The 24,200-nt window shown below is 46.2% G+C and overlaps 1 protein-coding gene across 6 annotated transcripts; it reads right to left on the bottom strand.

Moving 5' to 3' along the window:
- Nucleotides 1–6,069: 6,069 nt before the first annotated feature.
- On the bottom strand, nucleotides 6,070–14,321 carry znf250.S (zinc finger protein 250 S homeolog). 6 transcript variants are annotated; one of them, XM_018268943.2, is made up of 4 exons: nucleotides 14,151–14,321; nucleotides 12,822–12,948; nucleotides 10,242–10,343; nucleotides 6,070–8,368 (listed from the first exon to the last, which is right to left on the bottom strand). In XM_018268943.2, the coding sequence occupies exons 1-4, from the start codon at nucleotides 14,163–14,165 to the stop codon at nucleotides 7,176–7,178; spliced, it is 1,437 nt and encodes a 478-aa protein (XP_018124432.1). In that variant the 5' UTR covers nucleotides 14,166–14,321; the 3' UTR covers nucleotides 6,070–7,175. The 6 variants fall into 6 exon arrangements, with proteins under 6 accessions (XP_018124432.1, XP_018124430.1, XP_018124431.1 ...); XM_018268941.2 differs by having other exon boundaries at nucleotides 6,070–8,371; nucleotides 14,151–14,320; XM_018268942.2 differs by lacking the exon at nucleotides 14,151–14,321 and adding an exon at nucleotides 13,683–14,123.
- Nucleotides 14,322–24,200: the final 9,879 nt, after the last annotated feature.

Here is a 24,200-nt window from a genome sequence, read left to right as displayed (position 1 = left end):
GGGGGCAGGATAGTTGGTGAGGGGAGTTGCTGGCTGTAGCTATTGCATACCTCCCAACTGTCCCTTTTTCGGAGGGACAGTCCCTCTTTTGACAGCTCAACCCGCAGCCCCTCATTTGTACTGGAAAGTCCCTCTTTTCTCTGCACTGAACAGCCAGAAAAAGAAACAAAGTTTCTCACTTAATTGGCTTTTAGCAGAGAGCCCAGAACAGCCAACAGGTGCAAATAAGATACTTTGTAACAATTTTGAGACACAAAAACACAGTTTAGATAAGGAGAAATATTTTCAATCTTTCATAACCTGCCAAATTTAGTAAAACGAACATGGTAATTAGGGGGTGTGGCCACAGAAAGGGGTGTGGTCAAAAAATTGCTGTGCTACGTGCGGGAAAGAAATGTTGTCCCTCTTTTTACTTCCAAAATGTTGGGAGGTATGGCTATTGTGTAATGAGGGAATCGTGTCATACACGTGTGGGCTACTGGTCTCAGGGCTACTGGCATCACAAATCACACGGCCACATACAACCATTTCTGGGCCCCTCCTAAACTCAGGAAAGAGCGTTGGTGTTCAGTGGAACTGACCTGTAATGTTTGGTGGTGGCGACTTCCTGGGCCCCCCTTAAATATTGAACCAGGGCAGAGACCACTGTCCCCTCTGTGACCCCCTTAAATATTACAGTCCACTGGGACCACTGTGTCCTCCTCCTTGGGCTTCTCTGTTGCAATTCTGCGCCATTGTATCGCCGATGGGTCTTATGCTAATGGCACCAGTACTGATGGTGAGTGGGTCAGCCTCAAAACTCACTGGAACTACTGGGCTCATGGAAGTTTAGGCCAAAAGACTGATCCTTTTCTTATGCCTGTGACATCACACCAAATAGAAGCCCCTTCCCAATAGCTCCCCAGAATGATGTATCCTAGCACTCAAACTCTATATATATATATATATATATATATATATATAATACACAAAAGCCAGGAATATCCTGTAAATTATATCCTTATAAACGGTGAGTTCTGATGTCATCAGTTATAAACGGTGAGTTCTGATGTCATTTCTGTCACATGACTCACTGAAACTTGTGTATTATAATAAATAAAGTACCCCCAGTTGTAAAATATGAGGATATTAGAAGTTACCTCGGAGTTCCATGACCTGTATAACTCAGCCTTTGGCCTCGTGTTTTTATATGGTCATGAAACTCCTCGGTAACTTATATTATTCTTATATTTTACAAGAGGGGGTACTTTATTCACTATATATATATATGAGAATATATCTCCTTCTGCCTGTCCGCTATCTCTACCTGGATGTCGCAACGCTACCTTAAATTAAACCTCTCTAAAACTGAAATGGTTCTCTTTCCTCCAATTAACACCCGTAGCATCCCCGAAGTATCCATCATAGTTAACAATTCCACTATCACCCCCTCTCCCCAGGCCCGGTGCCTTGGGGTTATCCTAGATTCTGCCCTGTCATTCACTCCTCATATCCAGTCACTTATTAAATCATGTCACTTCCACCTAAGGAACATATCCAAAATACCATCATTTATCACCCAAGACGCTGCCAAAATTCTTATTCACTCTCTCATCATATCGCGTCTAGACTACTGCAACTCTCTTTTAATTGGCCTCCCCCTCCAGAGACTGTCACCTCTCCAGTCCATAATGAACACTGCTGCGAGGCTCATACACCTCAGCAACCGCTCCTCCTCTGCCTCACAATTCTGTCAATCCCTGCACTGGCTTCCGTTACCTTTCAGAATCAAATTCAAATTAATGACACTGACTTTCAAAGCACTTCACAACTCTGCTCCACCCTACATCTCTGAACTCATCTCTATATACTCACCCAATCGCTTACTACGCTCCTCTACTGACCTGCTCCTCAACTCTTCTCTCATTACCTCCTCACATTCAAGACTTTGGAAGGGCTGCACCCCTCCTCTGGAACGCTCTCCCACGGTCTGTCCGACTTTCTCCCAACCTTTCTGCTTTCAAAAAATCCCTGAAAACGCACTTCTTTCGAGCAGCCTCCCCTCACTCTGCTTAACTACCAAATGTAACACCACATACAGTACCACATTTCTCACCCACTTACTTCGATTTTGCCCACTCCCACACCTTGTGTATTACTCCCTTCCCTTTAGACTGTATGCCTATGCATAGGGCCTTCCTCACCTCTTTGTACCTGTATTGATTGTGATGTTTGTTACTCCATATATTCTATATATGTAATTCATGTGATGTAGTTGTATAATCACATTTACTTTACAGTGCTACGCAATATATATATATATACCTTGAGAAAGGTCCCAACGTGGACCGAAACGTTGGATATGCATTGTGAATAAAACACAAAAATTTTTTCACTAAGAACATTGGAGTGCGGGTCCATTCTTTACTACATATGCAAAAAACTTGACCAACGCACCCATCATCTAAGAAATCCGGTAAGAGTGCGCTCACCACAATTGACTTTATATATATATATATATATATATATATATGTAAAGGACCAGGACACTGTTTTCTCAAATATCAAAAGTGTTTTAATTTTTCACATCACAGTGCCTCCAACGTTTCGGCCCGCCTTGGGGCCTTTATCATCCTTGAATGCCCCTGCATTCACTTGTGCAGAAGAAATTCTGCAAGCCCTGCGCATGTGCACATTATTGACTTAATAAAAATTACCTTTCCTTCTCCTTTAAACATTCATAGGCTCATGCCTACCCCACCCCTCCCTGGTGGTCAGGTAAGGTTGCTACTAATACCGGCCTTTGGATCAGAAGCAGGCTATGGCATACGGGGTCAGGGAAATTGGCAGTAAAAGGTGAAAGGGGTCAGAAGAGGGCTTGTATTTGTATGGGGTGATCAGCAGGGGCAAGGGTAAGGAAAGGGAGGGATTTATATGGCATAAATTTACAGTTGCAAGAGAATAACATTTTGTATATGCAGATTCATTTATGAGCTCAGGCTAGCATTGGACACTGCTACCCTGGCCTTGAGGGTAGAACCACCTGTTTGGCTTTAACAGCATTTCTTTCTTTTTCTGTGCTATGAGTATATCTCTATTAGTGATGTGCAGGTCAGGATTTTCCGCACTCCCTCAGCCCGCCTGACTTCCGGGCTCCTTTTATAGACTCGTTTTGCCAATGACGTCACAAACGTGTGGGGGGTGGCGCACAGGGCCGCCATCAGAAATCACAGGGCCCCGTACAACAAAATTTCCTAGGCCCCCTGGGCTGCGCCCACCTTAAGCCCCACCCACAAGTCTACCCTCCCCACCCCACAGGTCCAACCCTACCACCCAGTAAAAAAAAAAAGAAAAAAAAACATTGGTAGCTAGGGTCCCCACATGTTAATATTGGTGGTCAGGGCCCCCATAAAAAAAAATATTGGTCAGGGCCCCCTTACATTATAAAAACATTGGTGGCCAGGGCCCCCCTTAAATATCCAAGTAAAAAAATTGCCCCCCAGAAGTTTAAAAAAAAAAAAGGTGCCCAGGGCACCCCCACACAACAGGGACCACAAAAGGTTACCTTTAGGTGGCCATACCATGTTGCACTTCATTAGTGGGGCCCCACTTGCTGTCAGTGAGCTGCCAACTTCAGAAGGGAGGAGGGGAGCACAGGTGGCTGCATCTTATTCCAGCGACAGCATTTTCTTTCCTTATTGGCCACAGAATTTCAAGTCCCAGTAAAGCTGCATGGTGATTGGATGAGCTGGAGGGGAAGTTCACACCGCAGCTATCCAATCCCTGAGCAGCTCAACCAGGACTTAAACTCTGTGACAAATAAGGGAAATTAATGGACAGAAGATTCCTCCCCCTGTGCTCCTGCCCTGCTTTCCCCAAAGTCGGCAGCTCTCAGAAAGCAGGGGGGCCAGGCCCCCCTTACCCTCCGGGCCCCCTACAACTCCCCCCCCCCTGATGGCGGCTCTGGTGGCGCATGTCTATAGAAGTTCAACCCGGAAGTCGTCATTTGTAAAGTCACGGGCAGGGAGAGCAGTCAGAAGAGCTCAACCCACACCCGCTCCGGAGAGGGGGGTGCAAGGTCGACCCTCACTATTTATTGGGCTGTTTGTGCCTCAGTGTATTTGATGCTGGACCCAATGTTGAATCTCAGTCCAGGCCTATTTAAGGTGAAGTAAGCCTTTTATTTTAAAATTCTCTTAAGTTACTCTAAATTGTGCCCAGAATAACGTACCTTTCTCCCTGCATGTGCTAGAACCATACAAAGAATAACCCAGTCACTGTTAGTCCGTTTCATTTCTCTATATAGATATATTTATATCTTATACCAACTCAGTGGTTCCAGTGAGCAAACAGAAGCTGAAGGGTAGGAAATATGAAATAATGTCTTCATAATATACAGTATTATACTCTGCACAATATGTACTTTTATCATGATTGTGCCTTACTGGGGCCCTCCAGCCTGGGTGGCAGAGCCTTATAGCATTGTCACCATTTTCTCCTTCAAAAGAACCCTAGGATTGTTTTTTTAATTACAAGCTCACTGGGTTTATTATGCCTTTACTGGACTGAATAATGCTGCACGTGCAACACATACAACCGATTGTGACTCTAGAATATGTGTGCTGCAGAGTTTCTTCCCAGCACCCAAATTTCAGGCCAGATATACACAATATTTATAGCAATACAGGCTCTCATGAATCGTTAGAAAGTTTTAAAGGACCAGTAACATCAAACATTTTTACAAAAAATTTTTTAAGACTAGAACAGAAAAAAAAACCACTAGGACAAATTAAAATAGCAAAGCTTTTATTAAAAAATAACTTACAGAAACTCCACTTCCTGTCCTCTACAGAAACGGCGATAGGGCGACCATCGATCCTGCAGCGCTTGATTTCTCCTCCCTGGCTATTCACTGACAGCGTGTCCTCTGCCGCATCTCCTTCATCCTCCTCCAGGAGCAGCAGTAGGAAGGTGATGTCGGCGGGCTCCCCATTGAAGTGAACCAGCTGGGCGATTGCGCTTGGGACTGAGCCTGAATATAAGGAGCTGGGCAGATACCTGCGCTGGGGAGACCCAACCCAGCCTTCTACTGCCTCATTCACTGTCTCTCTCATCCCATTCACCGGTCGCTTCTCCCCCATTCACTGACGCTTTCCAGTCTGCGCTAACTTGCATCCAACACGGAGCCGGCGACCCCAGGACGGGCTTCTCTTGGTGAGCCGTGCTGCCCCCCCCCCCGCCTGTAGCTGCTGCTCCCTCTGTGAAACCGCTGTTGAAGGCAGCTCCGGTGTAGGCTGCATGTGGTGCCAGGGCAGAGGTGGGGTACACGGCTTGTGAGGTGAAAGCAGAGGTCTGCCCTGGGGGGACAAATCGAGGGGTCCACTGGCCCCGGCTCCTTCTCCACTGCTGCCCCCGCCGCTCCCTCCCCCGGTATAATCAGGCTCAGTCCCAAGCGCAATCGCCCAGCTGGTTCACTTCAATGGGGAGCCCGCCGACATCGCCTTCCTACTGCTGCTCCTTGGAGGAGGATGAAGAAGAGCTGGAGAAGGAGATTGAGGCAGAGGACACGCTGTCAGTGAATAGCCAGGGAGGAGAAATCGAGCACTGCAGGATGGATGGTCGCCTTTTCTGTAGAGGACAGGAAGTGGAGTTTCTTTAAGTTATTTCTTAATAAAGGATTTTGCTATTTTAAATTTTAATTTGTCCTAGTGTTTTTTTTCCTTCTAGTCTAACGAATTTTTTTGTAAAAATGTTTGATGTTACTGGTCCTTTAATGGAAGAAGCTCATCCAATATGGGATAAAAGGAAATTTTTACCTTTAAAAATGACCTGTATTGGAGTTACCCATAGATCCTCTTAGGTCTGTCCCTGTTATAAGGGAGTGTGTGTGTGTGTGGGGGGGGGGTGTCTTGCCCTAACTCTCCTTCCCCAGATGAACCATAAGAGGTGGCTTGCCAATTAAGGCTATGTCTGCACAAACAGATTATTTCGGTATGACCTAGAAAAAGATATTCTTTGTATATAGTGATATTCATTGTTATTGGTTCACTGTTCAGCACTGTACTTTTTACTGTAAGGAAAAGCAGATGATGCAAAAGACTACAATTTATTTAAAGGAGTATTTCCAATTTCAGGGGTCCCGGGTGTCGATGGAAGTAAAAAAAAAAGAAATCAATATTTGCTGACCAGCCATGATGAATGCAATACGTTGGAAACAAAAAAGCTGTCAAAGGTAGGGTGAAGGCCCAAAAAGAAGTTCATTAAAAAGTGACAAGAAGCCGGGTACTCGCCCAGCAATTGAAAGGTTTAGGGAAGAGTGCTGTGGCTCTCTGAAATACTACAACTCCCAGCATTCCGAGATATGCATTACAGTCTAGCAATTACAGGAAGGCTACAAACTGAAGATCACTGGTGCAGAATGCAGCTCCGATATAGGAACTTACTTGCAACCCGTTAGTGATAACAGACTGATTTAGCACACTGCTGCCGAGACTTGCAATCTTTTTATTCAGCTCCTTCTACAGCCGAGACCAGTAAGCACCATCAATATTCTGACTGCATCAGCTTTGCTTTGGAAAATATATATATTAAAAGATCTGGACAGGATTGTTCTGTCTATGGATCAGCATAAAGGCAAAGTCCAAGAAAGTAGGCATAGCAATAAAATCACTATCGGTGTCTAGTTACGAGACACTTATATGTGAAATATATCCCTTATAGGAGCTGTATATACTACACAAGACCATATTTCTTAAGAGAAAACAGTCTTATGCACCTCAGCACTTGCTCTTTAAATCGACAGTGAACAATAGTCCTCGATCATGGGATATTTAAGGAAGCCAACGCTTATTTAAATCATGCAGTTTACAAATATGGCTCTCATCATAGATTAAGGCTTCCCAAGTAAAGGCTGTTAAGGAAAACTTAATGCGTAGTATCACTACAGAGTGGGTTTACAAAGATGAATGGTCAGTACTAATGTTTTGGATTGGGCTAGGGAACAAGAATATAACAAATTTAAAAAAAAAAAAAAATCATGAATTTATACAAACCCCCTAAAGGAAAGCAATGGTCCAGCATTATACATTTAGACAGTGTCTATGGCAAGGGTGTGAAGCTCACACTGCAACAGGTTCATTTGTACAGGAAGAATGCAGCTTTATCTTCACTTGGACTCGAGCTATTTCATGGTCCTCTCACTGCCTGTGAGGCTTTTGTGTTTGAACGTTCTGAAGGTTATGAACCCGGATGTGAGCTAGCAAAGTCTCTTTCTTGTTGAAGCTCCTCTCACACTGGCTGCAAGGGAAAGGCTTCTCTGGTGCGTGAGTCGCTTGGTGAACCATCAACTGAGTCTTTAAGAAGAAGCTTTCGGGGCACTGGTTGCACTTGAACGGCTTTGTGTCTGTGTGAACTCCTTCGTGGGTAATCAGCAGTGACTTATCGTTAAAGCTCTTCTCGCAGTGCTTGCACTTGTAGGGCTTGGGCTTCAAATGGCATTCCTCGTGAGCGATCAAGCTGGTTCGGTTGGGGAACCATTTGTTGCAGTGGCTGCATTTATGTGGTTTCTCACCAGTGTGAGTTCTTTTGTGCGCTACAAGCAGTGACTGGTCGTTGAAGTTCTTGTCGCACTGGTCACACTGGTAGGGCTTGCCTTCCTTGTGAGTGTTGTTATGAGCAGCAAGCAGAGACGGCTTGGAAAAACTCTGATCGCACATTGTGCATGGATAAGCAAGCTTCCCTGTGTGGATGCGGTGGTGCGCTTCCAGAATAGATAAGTCGTTAAACCTTTTGTCGCAATAATTGCATTTGTGAGGCTTCTCCCCGTAAGAAAGGTTATTTGATGTGTTGTTTAAGTTGAATCCTTGATTATTGACTACAGGTGTACTGGCAGCTGTAACAATTACATCTGTAGTACTTACAGGTTGTGTTTCAGGAGTAGTGTTTACAGTTGAAGGGGTTACAGGTAGGATTTTTACAACAATCGGTTTCTGATTTTCTGCCTCCTGTGACTTGCTTGTTGATGCTTGGGAATGCAGTCGGCGGTGCACAATAAGCGCTGACTTGTAGCTGAAGGTTTCTTTGCAGATGTCACACTGATGCGGCTTATCTCCACTATGGACCCTGCGATGGGCTTCCAGTGCGGAGCTGTGCTTGAAACATTTCTCACAGTCATGACAATAGTACTGCTTGCGCTTTCGCAGGCTCCTCCCATAAGGACTGGTAGGTGATTGTTCATATTCATTTTCATCATGACTATTTCCACTCCAATTTGTATCCATTTCTTCATCTTTCCAGTGAACAGTCTTCTTACCTTGCGGACCTTTGCTCTTTTGGTTTGAAAAAAGAGTTTCAGGGATGTTTCCTCCTACCTTACTGTTGACATTAGAACCTGCTGGGAACACAAGAAATAATGATAATAATAAAATAATGATAGCTAGGTTCTACTATTCGGGGTCCAATTACCTCATCATTACAACAGAAGGAGTTAAACCCGGTACATACTGGGTGCTTTGTGAAAGCTTTTACATTTTCTATAATTTTGCCTAAGACTTCATAGTGAGACCTAATTGTCAAAAATGTAATGCTTGTTCATTTGTTTATGGAGAAAAACAATCCAAAATGACATAATTGTAAGTATGTGAACCGCTAGGATTCTTTGTTCATTTAAAGAAGAAATTAGATTGAAGCTTTTCAATCGATGGGATGATAAATCGCATCGATAAGTCACACTTACAAAGGCAGATTTGTGTAAGTGTGTCAAGGCTTCAACAAAGGAGATTTCTGATCTTGGACTCCACAGGGAAGATTATGTACAAATGATGCCAATGCAAAAAACAAAAACAAAAACAGTTTTTACCCTTCTCAAGAGTGGCTGACCAAGAAAGACCACACTAAAAGCAAGGTGTGTAAAGGTGGCCATACACGGGCCGATAAAAGCTGCCGACAGACCGTGTCGGCAGCTTATTGGCCCGTGTATGGGGGCCCCCGACGGGCTTCCCCGATCGAGATCTGGCCGAAAGTCGGCCAGATCTCGATCGGATGGGATTAAAAATCCCGTCGGATCGCGGCCGCATCTGTTAGTTGATGCGGTCCCGCGATCCGACCGCCCGTTTGGCGAACGCTAGGATCCGATCGTTGGGCCCTAGGGCCCACGATCGGATCAGCCCGATATTGCCCACCTCAAGGTGGGCATATCGGAGGGAGATCCGCTCGTTTGGCGACATCGCCAAACGAGCGGATCTATCCGTGTATGGCCACCTTAAGAGATCTCAACCCTGTGTTAATGTCTAAGGCTCAAAAGGCTTCTCTCACACTGGCCAATGTTAGTGTTCATGAGTTTACCATCAGAACACAGAACAATGGTGTGCACGGCAGGAGAAAGCAATTGCTATCCAAAAAGTACATTTCTGCCTGTCCATAGTTTGTTAAATACTATGTGGATAATTCACATTATCTGTGGAGAGATCAGACGAAAAATGTGGTTTTGCCATGACCTGCCCGAATAAGGGAGGTCGTGGCAGGAGGAAGAGAAGCAGCAGGATCTGGGCCCGCTCGAGCCGGGGCCCACTGGGTTGTTTCCTGGTGTCCCGCCGGCCCAGTCCGACCCTGTATAGAAATGTTATAGGAGGAGCAGAAGCAGGCAGTCCATGTGAGGAAGCCACAAAAATCCCTGAGTCAAGGCTGTTCTGGAAGAAGGGGTGAAGCCCCAATTCAATGCACAGCACTTATCAAGAGCAAACATTTAGCTGCAATTATTGTTGCACAAGAGGGGGTGCATACTGAAAGCAACGGCTCGCATCCTTTTGTGACACACACATTTCACTTTGGATCACTTTCTTCAATAAATACATGAACAGGCATTGTGGTTTTTGAATAATGTGTTCAATTTGGTTCAGATCAGTGCCTTGTATAAACATACTCTGTGTGTAGATGAACCGCACCTCTCACCCTTTCCACGATGCTTCCTGCCCTGGTGGTGCAGGTCGGCACTCGTCAGTACAATGTAGAAGATTTAAGAGAATAGCACAACACCATGTATGTTGCAGGTGGGGAGCTTACCCCTTTTATTTAAAGTGACCACTTGTGCATCAACGTTTAACCCTCCTGACGAAGGGAGGGTTAATCCCACCCGAAACGTTGATGCACAGGTGGCCATTATCCTTCAGTACAATTCTAAAGCAAAAAAAACACGCCTCCCTGTTTCCCTGGAGATTCTGAAAGCTGATGACACGGTTTTAAATAGGCAAGTAGTTTGTTCTTACCCTCAGCTACTGCCACTTGCTGAGATTTTGATTGAGAGCCTGCATCGCTGGAGATCCCTCCTCCGTCCTGCAGCAAGGATAAGATAACAGGAACTTCATAGCCTGAAAGGGTTAAAAATAGAAGATTGACCATGAATGAAGCACTTTCTAAACACTGGGGCTCATTGACTAAGAAAGAAGATACGTTACACCAGGCAGTTTCCTATAGGAACCAATCACCTTTGATAATTCCACTGCATACCAGATCTCTGATTAGGCACCACAGATAACTGCACTGGTGCACTTTTATTGACTAAGGGCATGTAGGAAATAAAAATGTTAGACACAGGGAGTTGTGCCTCCGCATTGGAATTTCCCATAGCTGCATTGGGAGTGGCTTTATAGGAAGATTTGATTTATACCAAACTGACTGCAAGCACATCCATGTGACCAATAATCAATATGATCTTGCTGAACTGGTCATCTTGATCCCACATTACCTGGCCAATGAGACCAGATGAAGACCCTAGACCAGGGATCCCCAACATTTTTTTACCCGTGAGCCACATTGAAATGTAAATATAGCTGAGGAACACCGCAAGCATGAAAAAGTTCTTTGGGGTGCCAAGTAAGTGCTGTGATTGGGTGTTTGGTAGCCTCTATGCAGACTGGCAGCCTACAGGAGACTCGGTTTGGCAGTACATCTGGTTTTATACAACCAAAACTTGTCCCCAAGCCTGAAATTTAAAAAATAAGCTCCTGCCTTGAGGCCACTGAGAGCAACATCCAAGGGGTTTTGGAGCAACATGTTGCACAAGAGCCACTGGTTGGAGATCACTGCCCTAGACCTTGTATAAGCACCATTTTATATTGCAACATGGCTACCAACCTGCTTGCTCAGCCTTTGAAGGCCAGCTAATCTACAGACCAACAGGGGTTATGTTGTTCTCTACGACAAGACCATCAATACAGAACTTGTCATGGTCCCACAGCCTATTAATACACCTAAATACAGGACATAATTTTGGGGTAACCAAGATGCTTTGGTTTAAGGAGAAGGAAAGGTTAAAATTAAGTAAGTTTAATCAGAAAGGTCTATATAAATACACCAGTAACCCCTCAAAATAATGTTACTCGGAGTCCTCTTTCAAAAGAAACAGCACATTTCTTTCCTTCTATTGTGTACTCATGGGCTTCTGTATCAGACTAACTGTTTTCAGATTAAACCTCCAGGGCTAGGGCTTGAGCATGCTCAGTTTGCTCCTCTCTCCCTCTCTTCTGCTACATGGAACTAGGTTCAATGTAACCGAACACAAATAAGGCTGACATTGATTAGTGCAGCTACATACCTGAGATGTCAGTATAACCAATGGGACATATGGGTTCTTAGGAATCCAGGACACTTTAAAAAAGGACTAAACCCTAAAAAAGAATTTTGCTAAAACTGCCATATTTTATACACTAAACTTATTGCACGAGGCTAAAGTTTGAGCTTGTCAATAGCAGCAATGATCCAGGACTTCAAACTTGTCACAGGGGGTCACCATCTTGGAAAGTGTCTGTGACACTCACATGCTCAGTGGGCTCTGATTGGCTGTTGAGAAGCTAAGGGCTCGTCACTAATTATCCAGCAGAAAATGAGCTTCCCTGGCTGTAATATAAGATGATGCTACAGGTTTGCTGATTATTCAATTCTGATGCTAATTGCACTGGTTTCTGTGCTGCCATGTAGTAATTATGTGTATTAATTACTAATCAGCCTTATATTGTGACATTTCTATTCTATGTGTACTGTATATTGTGAGTGGGTCCCTAAGCTCAGTAAGTGACAGCAGCACAGAGCATGTGAATCAGTGAATCAGCAGAAAAGAAGATGGGGAGCTACTGGGGCATCTTTGGAGACACAGATCTTTACTGCTAAAGGGCTGTGGTTGCCTTGGGCTGGTACAGAAGCACTAAACATAATGTACAACATTTCTACCTACGTCTTTAGTTAGGCTTTAGGTCTCTTAAAAAGTTTTGCTCTTTATTAAAACAACAAAAGAAACACCAAACAATTGGAAATTGTGTGCATTGACATACCAGTTATTGCTATCCAGTAGTGATACAAATGTTCTCTTTTGGAGCCAAAGTCCTGAGTATAAAGAGACAAGTTCATAACAAAACAGGGGAGGGCACTTGCCACAGTGCAAAACATCTTGAATGAGCTGAATAAAATGGATGTGTGTAGCTAAAATGAAGGTGGGCAGCTGACTAAAACACACAGTAGAAATACTGGCTGATCCCTACTTCTGTGAGCAAGAACTGCTGCGGGGGTCATGGTCCAGGGGTTCACTCTATATGCAGGAGGCTTCCCCAATAATGTGATGAACGGATTACGGTCACTTTAAACCTGGGTCTGAAGACAACGGGACTCATTAAACAAATGTTTAGTAACCCGGAACAAGCAGTTACTTGTGATCGATCTACAGCTGGTAAAACCCCGAAAGCACATTTCTGATTGGTTGCCACGGGTAACTGCAGTATACATGCCCCCCCATTGGCACATTATCTCTGCAGTATGAAGAGTAGATCAGCTGATGTGGAAATAGAGGTGCTTGCCTAGATAGATGAGGTGCTCGTAGTTCTCCTTCATCACTTCCATGTAGAGGCCACGCTGCTGGTCTGATAACAGGTTCCATTCGTCCTCCGAAAACACCACCGCCACCTCTTCGAACTTCACCAGGCCCTGCGGAGAAATCGGTTATCAGTCAGTAACGATGGTGGAATAACTGGGGAGCACAGGGATAAATCACGGGGGTCCATCTCAAAGGATCGGAGGCCAAACAGGGCCCAAAAACGTCTCGCTCTCTCTCTCGATGCAACTAAAGTGACCAGATGAGCTGTGGGACAGTTGTAACTAATACACGGGCCGTGGCTGCAGTGAGATTATTGCTAATTAATCAGTGATTAACCCTGCGCTAGCCACACCAAGGCAAGTGCCCAACTGAAGGACTGGCCACATTCACCGTCTCCATTAGTGCCAGCGCCTTCCTTAGCACAATAACGAAACGCTTTCCTTTCCCTGTAACCAGGCCTGGACTGGCAATCTGTGGGTTCTGGCAAATGCCAGAGGTGCTGCTATAAGGTCCCATAGAAAGTCAGTATTAATGGGCTGGTGGGGGCTGTTTGGGCCTCTGTGTACCTGAAATGCCAGGGCCTATTTTAATTCTCAGTCCGGACCTGCCTGTAACACTCGTGAATATGGCTCGGCCCTAAGTGACACGAGACAGGTACGTTTGGGAGGGGGTGGGGCTAATTGTTGTGGCTCCTCCTACAAATCCACAGTGATTGACACACGAGGCCCAATATGGACCCATGCTGCCCTGCCTCTGACCAATAGGAGCCTGAGCCCTCACAGACAACTCAATGGCACTTCCCTGGGTTCTGTTGTTGAGTTCCAGACACAAAACTGTCACTTACTGAAGCTCCCACACACATGCTGGTTATTTGTGTGACTGAAGCTCCATCTCCAGAACAAACAAACAAACAGAGCAAGTCGGTAGCACAATGTCCAGGGAAGCTGAGATCCAATGTTTGGGCCCCATCAGGAACCTTCTCCAGAGTCTTAGCTCCATCTTAGTGAGGTAAATATTGGATTCCAGGTTCCTCTAATGAATTGCTTCCTGTTTGGACCCTTTAAGGCCGGTGCCGAGTTGTTCTGTGGACTTTGCATGAAACAGACACACACACACAGGAGGAAGGATACACACACAAAGGGAGTGCAGCGGCCGGACACACAGATGAATGCGCAGCAGCAGCAGCAGGTTACATAGAAGAAGAAGAGGCGCACGCACAGCTGCACATGGGTCCGTACATAAGGGACAGACACTGAGCGGGTGCAGCTCCGACCCCCCCATGTCTCTATCCCCCTCCTAACTCAGCACTCACCTTGCACTTGGCCATACTTTTCCCCCCTCCACGCCAACCGGATACCGCACAACTCTGTTTCCCTCAGGCCCCACGGCGGCAGCGCTGCACATAGGGAATGACACAAAATGGCGCCGCCGGGAAGTGACGTTCAGTCTGGAGGGGAGGGGGGAGGCGGACAGGGGAGCAGAGAGGCGGGAAGTTTCGCTATAGAGAAGAACAGCAATGGTGCTGGGGAATTATACAGATACGTAGTAACACCGAACTGGATGTATTTATATATAGAGACTAGACAGTGACACAGAGCTGAGAGACTATAGAGAGAGTGAGTGACAGAGCTTAGAGACTATAGAGAGAGAGTGACACAGAGCTGAGAGACTATAGAGAGAGTGAGTGACAGAGCTTAGAGACTATAGAGAGAGAGTGACACAGAGCTGAGAGACTATAGAGAGAGAGTGACACAGAGCTGAGAGACACAGAGCTGAGAGACTATAGAGAGAGAGTGACACAGAGCTGAGAGACACAGAGCTGAGAGAGTGACACAGAGCTGAGAGACTATAGAGAGAGAGAGGGAGTGACACAGCTGAGAGACTATAGAGAGAGAGAGTGACACAGAGCTGAGAGACACAGAGCTGAGAGACTATAGAGAGAGAGAGCGGCACAGAGCTGGGAGACTATAGAGAGAGTGACACAGAGCTTAGAGACTATAGAGAGTGTGTGACAGAGCTGAGAGACTATAGAGAGAAAGAGGGAGTGACACAGAGCTGAGAGACTATAGAGAGAGAGTGACACAGAGCTGAGAGACTATAGAGAGAGAGAGTGACACAGAGCTGGGAGACTATAGAGAGAGTGACACAGAGCTTAGAGACTATAGAGAGAAAGAGGGAGTGACACAGAGCTGAGAGACTATAGAGAGAGAGAGTGACACAGAGCTGAGAGACTAGAGAGAGAGAGAGTGACACAGAGCTGGGAGACTATAGAGAGAGTGACACAGAGCTGAGAGACTATAGAGAGAGTGACACAGAGCTGAGAGACTATAGAGAGAGAGAGTGACACAGAGCTGAGAGACTATAGAGAGAGAGAGTGACACAGAGCTGAGAGACTATAGAGAGAGAGAGTGACACAGAGCTGAGAGACTATAGAGAGAGTGACACAGAGCTGAGAGACTATAGAGAGAGAGTGACACAGAGCTGAGAGACTAGAGAGAGAGTGACACAGAGCTGAGAGACTATAGAGAGAGAGAGTGACACAGAGCTGAGAGACTATAGAGAGAGAGTGACACAGAGCTGAGAGACTAGAGAGAGAGAGTGACACAGAGCTGAGAGACTATAGAGAGAGTGAGTGACAGAGCTTAGAGACTATAGAGAGAGAGTGACACAGAGCTGAGAGACTATAGAGAGAGTGAGTGACAGAGCTTAGAGACTATAGAGAGAGAGTGACACAGAGCTGAGAGACTATAGAGAGAGAGTGACACAGAGCTGAGAGACACAGAGCTGAGAGACTATAGAGAGAGAGTGACACAGAGCTGAGAGACACAGAGCTGAGAGAGTGACACAGAGCTGAGAGACTATAGAGAGAGAGAGGGAGTGACACAGCTGAGAGACTATAGAGAGAGAGAGTGACACAGAGCTGAGAGACACAGAGCTGAGAGACTATAGAGAGAGAGAGCGGCACAGAGCTGGGAGACTATAGAGAGAGTGACACAGAGCTTAGAGACTATAGAGAGTGTGTGACAGAGCTGAGAGACTATAGAGAGAAAGAGGGAGTGACACAGAGCTGAGAGACTATAGAGAGAGAGTGACACAGAGCTGAGAGACTATAGAGAGAGAGAGTGACACAGAGCTGGGAGACTATAGAGAGAGTGACACAGAGCTTAGAGACTATAGAGAGAAAGAGGGAGTGACACAGAGCTGAGAGACTATAGAGAGAGAGAGTGACACAGAGCTGAGAGACTAGAGAGAGAGAGAGTGACACAGAGCTGGGAGACTATAGAGAGAGTGACACAGAGCTGAGAGACTATAGAGAGAGTGACACAGAGCTGAGAGACTATAGAGAGAGAGAGTGACACAGAGCTGAGAGACTATAGAGAGAGAGAGTGACACAGAGCTGAGAGACTATAGAGAGAGAGAGTGACACAGAGCTGAGAGACTATAGAGAGAGTGACACAGAGCTGAGAGACTATAGAGAGAGAGTGACACAGAGCTGAGAGACTAGAGAGAGAGTGACACAGAGCTGAGAGACTATAGAGAGAGAGAGTGACACAGAGCTGAGAGACTATAGAGAGAGAGTGACACAGAGCTGAGAGACTAGAGAGAGAGAGTGACACAGAGCTGAGAGACTAGAGAGAGAGAGTGACACAGAGCTGAGAGACTATAGAGAGAGAGAGAGTGACACAGAGCTGAGAGACTATAGAGAGAGTGACACAGAGCTGGGAGACTATAGAGAGAGTGACACAGAGCTGAGAGACTATAGAGAGAGAGAGTGACACAGAGCTGAGAGACTATAGAGAGAGAGAGTGACACAGAGCTGGGAGACTATAGAGAGAGTGACACAGAGCTTAGAGACTATAGAGAGTGTGTGACAGAGCTGAGAGACTATAGAGAGAAAGAGGGAGTGACACAGAGCTGAGAGACTATAGAGAGAGAGAGTGACACAGAGCTGGGAGACTATAGAGAGAGTGACACAGAGCTGAGAGACTATAGAGAGAGAGAGTGACACAGAGCTGAGAGACACAGAGCTGAGAGACTATAGAGAGAGAGAGGGAGTGACACAGCTGAGAGACTATAGAGAGAGAGAGTGACACAGAGCTGGGAGACTATAGAGAGAGTGACACAGAGCTTAGAGACTATAGAGAGTGTGTGACAGAGCTGAGAGACTATAGAGAGAAAGAGGGAGTGACACAGAGCTGAGAGACTATAGAGAGAGAGAGTGACACAGAGCTGGGAGACTATAGAGAGAGTGACACAGAGCTGAGAGACTATAGAGAGAGAGAGTGACACAGAGCTGAGAGAATATAGAGAGAGAGAGTGACACAGAGCTGAGAGACTATAGAGAGAGAGAGTGACACAGAGCTGAGAGACTATAGAGAGAGTGACACAGAGCTGAGAGACTATAGAGAGAGAGAGTGACACAGAGCTGAGAGACTAGAGAGAGAGTGACACAGAGCTGAGAGACTATAGAGAGAGAGAGTGACACAGAGCTGAGAGACTATAGAGAGAGAGTGACACAGAGCTGAGAGACTAGAGAGAGAGAGTGACACAGAGCTGAGAGACTAGAGAGAGAGAGTGACACAGAGCTGAGAGACTATAGAGAGAGAGAGTGACACAGAGCTGAGAGACTATAGAGAGAGTGACACAGAGCTGGGAGACTATAGAGAGAGTGACACAGAGCTGAGAGACTATAGAGAGAGAGAGTGACACAGAGCTGAGAGACTATAGAGAGAGAGAGTGACACAGAGCTGGGAGACTATAGAGAGAGTGACACAGAGCTTAGAGACTATAGAGAGTGTGTGACAGAGCTGAGAGACTATAGAGAGAAAGAGGGAGTGACACAGAGCTGAGAGACTATAGAGAGAGAGAGTGACACAGAGCTGGGAGACTATAGAGAGAGTGACACAGAGCTGAGAGACTATAGAGAGAGAGAGTGACACAGAGCTGAGAGACACAGAGCTGAGAGACTATAGAGAGAGAGAGGGAGTGACACAGCTGAGAGACTATAGAGAGAGAGAGTGACACAGAGCTGGGAGACTATAGAGAGAGTGACACAGAGCTGAGAGACTATAGAGAGAGAGAGTGACACAGAGCTGAGAGACTATAGAGAGAGAGAGTGACACAGAGCTGGGAGACTATAGAGAGAGTGACACAGAGCTTAGAGACTATAGAGAGTGTGTGACAGAGCTGAGAGACTATAGAGAGAAAGAGGGAGTGACACAGAGCTGAGAGACTATAGAGAGAAAGAGGGAGTGACACAGAGCTGAGAGACTATAGAGAGAGAGTGACACAGAGCTGAGAGACTATAGAGAGAGAGAGTGACACAGAGCTTAGAGACTATAGAGAGTGTGTGACAGAGCTGAGAGACTATAGAGAGAAAGAGGGAGTGACACAGAGCTGAGAGACTATAGAGAGAGAGTGACACAGAGCTGAGAGACTATAGAGAGAGTGACACAGAGCTGAGAGACTATAGAGAGAGTGACACAGAGCTGAGAGACTATAGAGAGAGAGAGTGACACAGAGCTGAGAGACTATAGAGAGAGAGAGAGTGACACAGAGCTGAGAGACTATAGAGAGAGAGAGTGACACAGAGCTGAGAGACTATAGAGAGAGAGAGTGACACAGAGCTGAGAGACTAGAGAGAGAGTGACACAGAGCTGAGAGACTATAGAGAGAGAGAGTGACACAGAGCTGAGAGACTATAGAGAGAGAGTGACACAGAGCTGAGAGACTAGAGAGAGAGAGTGACACAGAGCTGAGAGACTAGAGAGAGAGAGTGACACAGAGCTGAGAGACTATAGAGAGAGAGAGTGACACAGAGCTGAGAGACTATAGAGAGAGTGACACAGAGCTGAGAGACTATAGAGAGAGAGAGTGACACAGAGCTGAGAGACTATAGAGAGAGAGAGTGACACAGAGCTGAGAGACTATAGAGAGAGTGACACAGAGCTGAGAGACTATAGAGAGAGAGTGACACAGAGCTGAGAGACTAGAGAGAGAGTGACACAGAGCTGAGAGACTATAGAGAGAGAGAGTGACACAGAGCTGAGAGACTATAGAGAGAGAGTGACACAGAGCTGAGAGACTAGAGAGAGAGAGTGACACAGAGCTGAGAGACTAGAGAGAGAGAGTGACACAGAGCTGAGAGACTATAGAGAGAGAGAGAGTGACACAGAGCTGAGAGACTATAGAGAGAGTGACACAGAGCTGGGAGACTATAGAGAGAGTGACACAGAGCTGAGAGACTATAGAGAGAGAGAGTGACACAGAGCTGAGAGACTATAGAGAGAGAGAGTGACACAGAGCTGGGAGACTATAGAGAGAGTGACACAGAGCTTAGAGACTATAGAGAGTGTGTGACAGAGCTGAGAGACTATAGAGAGAAAGAGGGAGTGACACAGAGCTGAGAGACTATAGAGAGAGAGAGTGACACAGAGCTGGGAGACTATAGAGAGAGTGACACAGAGCTGAGAGACTATAGAGAGAGAGAGTGACACAGAGCTGAGAGACACAGAGCTGAGAGACTATAGAGAGAGAGAGGGAGTGACACAGCTGAGAGACTATAGAGAGAGAGAGTGACACAGAGCTGGGAGACTATAGAGAGAGTGACACAGAGCTTAGAGACTATAGAGAGTGTGTGACAGAGCTGAGAGACTATAGAGAGAAAGAGGGAGTGACACAGAGCTGAGAGACTATAGAGAGAGAGAGTGACACAGAGCTGGGAGACTATAGAGAGAGTGACACAGAGCTGAGAGACTATAGAGAGAGAGAGTGACACAGAGCTGAGAGAATATAGAGAGAGAGAGTGACACAGAGCTGAGAGACTATAGAGAGAGAGAGTGACACAGAGCTGAGAGACTATAGAGAGAGTGACACAGAGCTGAGAGACTATAGAGAGAGAGAGTGACACAGAGCTGAGAGACTAGAGAGAGAGTGACACAGAGCTGAGAGACTATAGAGAGAGAGAGTGACACAGAGCTGAGAGACTATAGAGAGAGAGTGACACAGAGCTGAGAGACTAGAGAGAGAGAGTGACACAGAGCTGAGAGACTAGAGAGAGAGAGTGACACAGAGCTGAGAGACTATAGAGAGAGAGAGTGACACAGAGCTGAGAGACTATAGAGAGAGTGACACAGAGCTGGGAGACTATAGAGAGAGTGACACAGAGCTGAGAGACTATAGAGAGAGAGAGTGACACAGAGCTGAGAGACTATAGAGAGAGAGAGTGACACAGAGCTGGGAGACTATAGAGAGAGTGACACAGAGCTTAGAGACTATAGAGAGTGTGTGACAGAGCTGAGAGACTATAGAGAGAAAGAGGGAGTGACACAGAGCTGAGAGACTATAGAGAGAGAGAGTGACACAGAGCTGGGAGACTATAGAGAGAGTGACACAGAGCTGAGAGACTATAGAGAGAGAGAGTGACACAGAGCTGAGAGACACAGAGCTGAGAGACTATAGAGAGAGAGAGGGAGTGACACAGCTGAGAGACTATAGAGAGAGAGAGTGACACAGAGCTGGGAGACTATAGAGAGAGTGACACAGAGCTGAGAGACTATAGAGAGAGAGAGTGACACAGAGCTGAGAGACTATAGAGAGAGAGAGTGACACAGAGCTGGGAGACTATAGAGAGAGTGACACAGAGCTTAGAGACTATAGAGAGTGTGTGACAGAGCTGAGAGACTATAGAGAGAAAGAGGGAGTGACACAGAGCTGAGAGACTATAGAGAGAAAGAGGGAGTGACACAGAGCTGAGAGACTATAGAGAGAGAGTGACACAGAGCTGAGAGACTATAGAGAGAGAGAGTGACACAGAGCTTAGAGACTATAGAGAGTGTGTGACAGAGCTGAGAGACTATAGAGAGAAAGAGGGAGTGACACAGAGCTGAGAGACTATAGAGAGAGAGTGACACAGAGCTGAGAGACTATAGAGAGAGTGACACAGAGCTGAGAGACTATAGAGAGAGTGACACAGAGCTGAGAGACTATAGAGAGAGAGAGTGACACAGAGCTGAGAGACTATAGAGAGAGAGAGTGACACAGAGCTGAGAGACTATAGAGAGAGAGAGTGACACAGAGCTGAGAGACTATAGAGAGAGAGAGTGACACAGAGCTGAGAGACTAGAGAGAGAGTGACACAGAGCTGAGAGACTATAGAGAGAGAGAGTGACACAGAGCTGAGAGACTATAGAGAGAGAGTGACACAGAGCTGAGAGACTAGAGAGAGAGAGTGACACAGAGCTGAGAGACTAGAGAGAGAGAGTGACACAGAGCTGAGAGACTATAGAGAGAGAGAGTGACACAGAGCTGAGAGACTATAGAGAGAGTGACACAGAGCTGGGAGACTATAGAGAGAGTGACACAGAGCTGAGAGACTATAGAGAGAGAGAGTGACACAGAGCTGAGAGACTATAGAGAGAGAGAGTGACACAGAGCTGGGAGACTATAGAGAGAGTGACACAGAGCTTAGAGACTATAGAGAGTGTGTGACAGAGCTGAGAGACTATAGAGAGAAAGAGGGAGTGACACAGAGCTGAGAGACTATAGAGAGAGAGAGTGACACAGAGCTGGGAGACTATAGAGAGAGTGACACAGAGCTGAGAGACTATAGAGAGAGAGAGTGACACAGAGCTGAGAGACACAGAGCTGAGAGACTATAGAGAGAGAGAGGGAGTGACACAGCTGAGAGACTATAGAGAGAGAGAGTGACACAGAGCTGGGAGACTATAGAGAGAGTGACACAGAGCTTAGAGACTATAGAGAGTGTGTGACAGAGCTGAGAGACTATAGAGAGAAAGAGGGAGTGACACAGAGCTGAGAGACTATAGAGAGAGAGAGTGACACAGAGCTGGGAGACTATAGAGAGAGTGACACAGAGCTGAGAGACTATAGAGAGAGAGAGTGACACAGAGCTGAGAGACTATAGAGAGAGAGAGTGACACAGAGCTGAGAGACTATAGAGAGAGTGACACAGAGCTGAGAGACTATAGAGAGAGAGAGTGACACAGAGCTGAGAGACTAGAGAGAGAGTGACACAGAGCTGAGAGACTATAGAGAGAGAGAGTGACACAGAGCTGAGAGACTATAGAGAGAGAGTGACACAGAGCTGAGAGACTAGAGAGAGAGAGTGACACAGAGCTGAGAGACTAGAGAGAGAGAGTGACACAGAGCTGAGAGACTATAGAGAGAGAGAGTGACACAGAGCTGAGAGACTATAGAGAGAGTGACACAGAGCTGGGAGACTATAGAGAGAGTGACACAGAGCTGAGAGACTATAGAGAGAGAGAGTGACACAGAGCTGAGAGACTATAGAGAGAGAGAGTGACACAGAGCTGGGAGACTATAGAGAGAGTGACACAGAGCTTAGAGACTATAGAGAGTGTGTGACAGAGCTGAGAGACTATAGAGAGAAAGAGGGAGTGACACAGAGCTGAGAGACTATAGAGAGAGAGAGTGACACAGAGCTGGGAGACTATAGAGAGAGTGACACAGAGCTGAGAGACTATAGAGAGAGAGAGTGACACAGAGCTGAGAGACACAGAGCTGAGAGACTATAGAGAGAGAGAGAGGGAGTGACACAGCTGAGAGACTATAGAGAGAGAGAGTGACACAGAGCTGGGAGACTATAGAGAGAGTGACACAGAGCTGAGAGACTATAGAGAGAGAGAGTGACACAGAGCTGAGAGACTATAGAGAGAGAGAGTGACACAGAGCTGGGAGACTATAGAGAGAGTGACACAGAGCTTAGAGACTATAGAGAGTGTGTGACAGAGCTGAGAGACTATAGAGAGAAAGAGGGAGTGACACAGAGCTGAGAGACTATAGAGAGAAAGAGGGAGTGACACAGAGCTGAGAGACTATAGAGAGAGAGTGACACAGAGCTGAGAGACTATAGAGAGAGAGTGACACAGAGCTTAGAGACTATAGAGAGTGTGTGACAGAGCTGAGAGACTATAGAGAGAAAGAGGGAGTGACACAGAGCTGAGAGACTATAGAGAGAGAGTGACACAGAGCTGAGAGACTATAGAGAGTGACACAGAGCTGAGAGACTATAGAGAGAGTGACACAGAGCTGAGAGACTATAGAGAGAGAGAGAGTGACACAGAGCTGAGAGACTATAGAGAGAGAGAGTGACACAGAGCTGAGAGACTATAGAGAGAGAGAGTGACACAGAGCTGAGAGACTATAGAGAGAGAGTGACACAGAGCTGAGAGACTATAGAGAGAGAGAGTGACACAGAGCTGGGAGACTAGAGAGAGTGACACAGAGCTTAGAGACTATAGAGAGTGTGTGACAGAGCTGAGAGACTATAGAGAGAAAGAGGGAGTGACACAGAGCTGAGAGACTATAGAGAGAGAGTGACACAGAGCTGAGAGACTATAGAGAGAGAGAGTGACACAGAGCTGGGAGACTATAGAGAGAGTGACACAGAGCTGAGAGACTATAGAGAGAGAGAGTGACACAGAGCTGAGAGACTATAGAGAGAGAGAGTGACACAGAGCTGAGAGACTATAGAGAGAGTGACACAGAGCTGAGAGACTATAGAGAGAGAGAGTGACACAGAGCTGAGAGACTATAGAGAGAGAGTGACACAGAGCTGAGAGACTATAGAGAGAGAGAGTGACACAGAGCTGAGAGACTATAGAGAGAGAGAGTGACACAGAGCTGAGAGACTATAGAGAGAGAGTGACACAGAGCTGAGAGACTATAGAGAGAGAGAGTGACACAGAGCTGAGAGACTATAGAGAGAGAGAGTGACACAGAGCTGAGAGACTATAGAGAGAGTGACACAGAGCTGGGAGACTATAGAGAGAGAGAGAGTGACAGAGCTGAGAGACTAGAGAGAGAGACACAGCTAAGAGACTATAAAGAGAGAGAGAGTGACACAGAGCTGATAGACTATAGAGAGAGACAGATCTGGGAGACTATAGAGAGAGAGAGCAGCACAGAGCTGCGAGACTATAGAGAGTGGCACAGAGCTGAGAGACTATAGAGAGAGAGTGACACAGAGCTGGGAGACTATAGAGAGAGAGTGACACAGAGCTGGGAGACTATAGAGAGAGAGTGACACAGAGCTGGGAGACTATAGAGAGTGGCACAGAGCTGAGAGACTATAGAGAGAGAGTGACACAGAGCTGGGAGACTATAGAGAGAGAGTGACACAGAGCTGGGAGACTATAGAGAGAGAGTGACACAGAGCTGGGAGACTAGAGAGAGAGAGAGCGGCACAGAGTTTAGAGATTAGCACCTGCTTCTGTGGTGTCATTGGCTGTGTCAAGGTTCATATCCTTCAGTAAAATTATCGGGGGGCATCCAGACACTCAAGGATTCCACAAGAGTCAAAGTAAAAAATATTTTTTGG

This window comes from Xenopus laevis, chromosome 6S, assembly GCF_017654675.1.
Source record: "Xenopus laevis strain J_2021 chromosome 6S, Xenopus_laevis_v10.1, whole genome shotgun sequence".
Classification (NCBI taxonomy): Eukaryota; Metazoa; Chordata; class Amphibia; order Anura; family Pipidae; genus Xenopus; species Xenopus laevis.
This window is presented reverse-complemented; position numbering and strand designations above follow the sequence as displayed.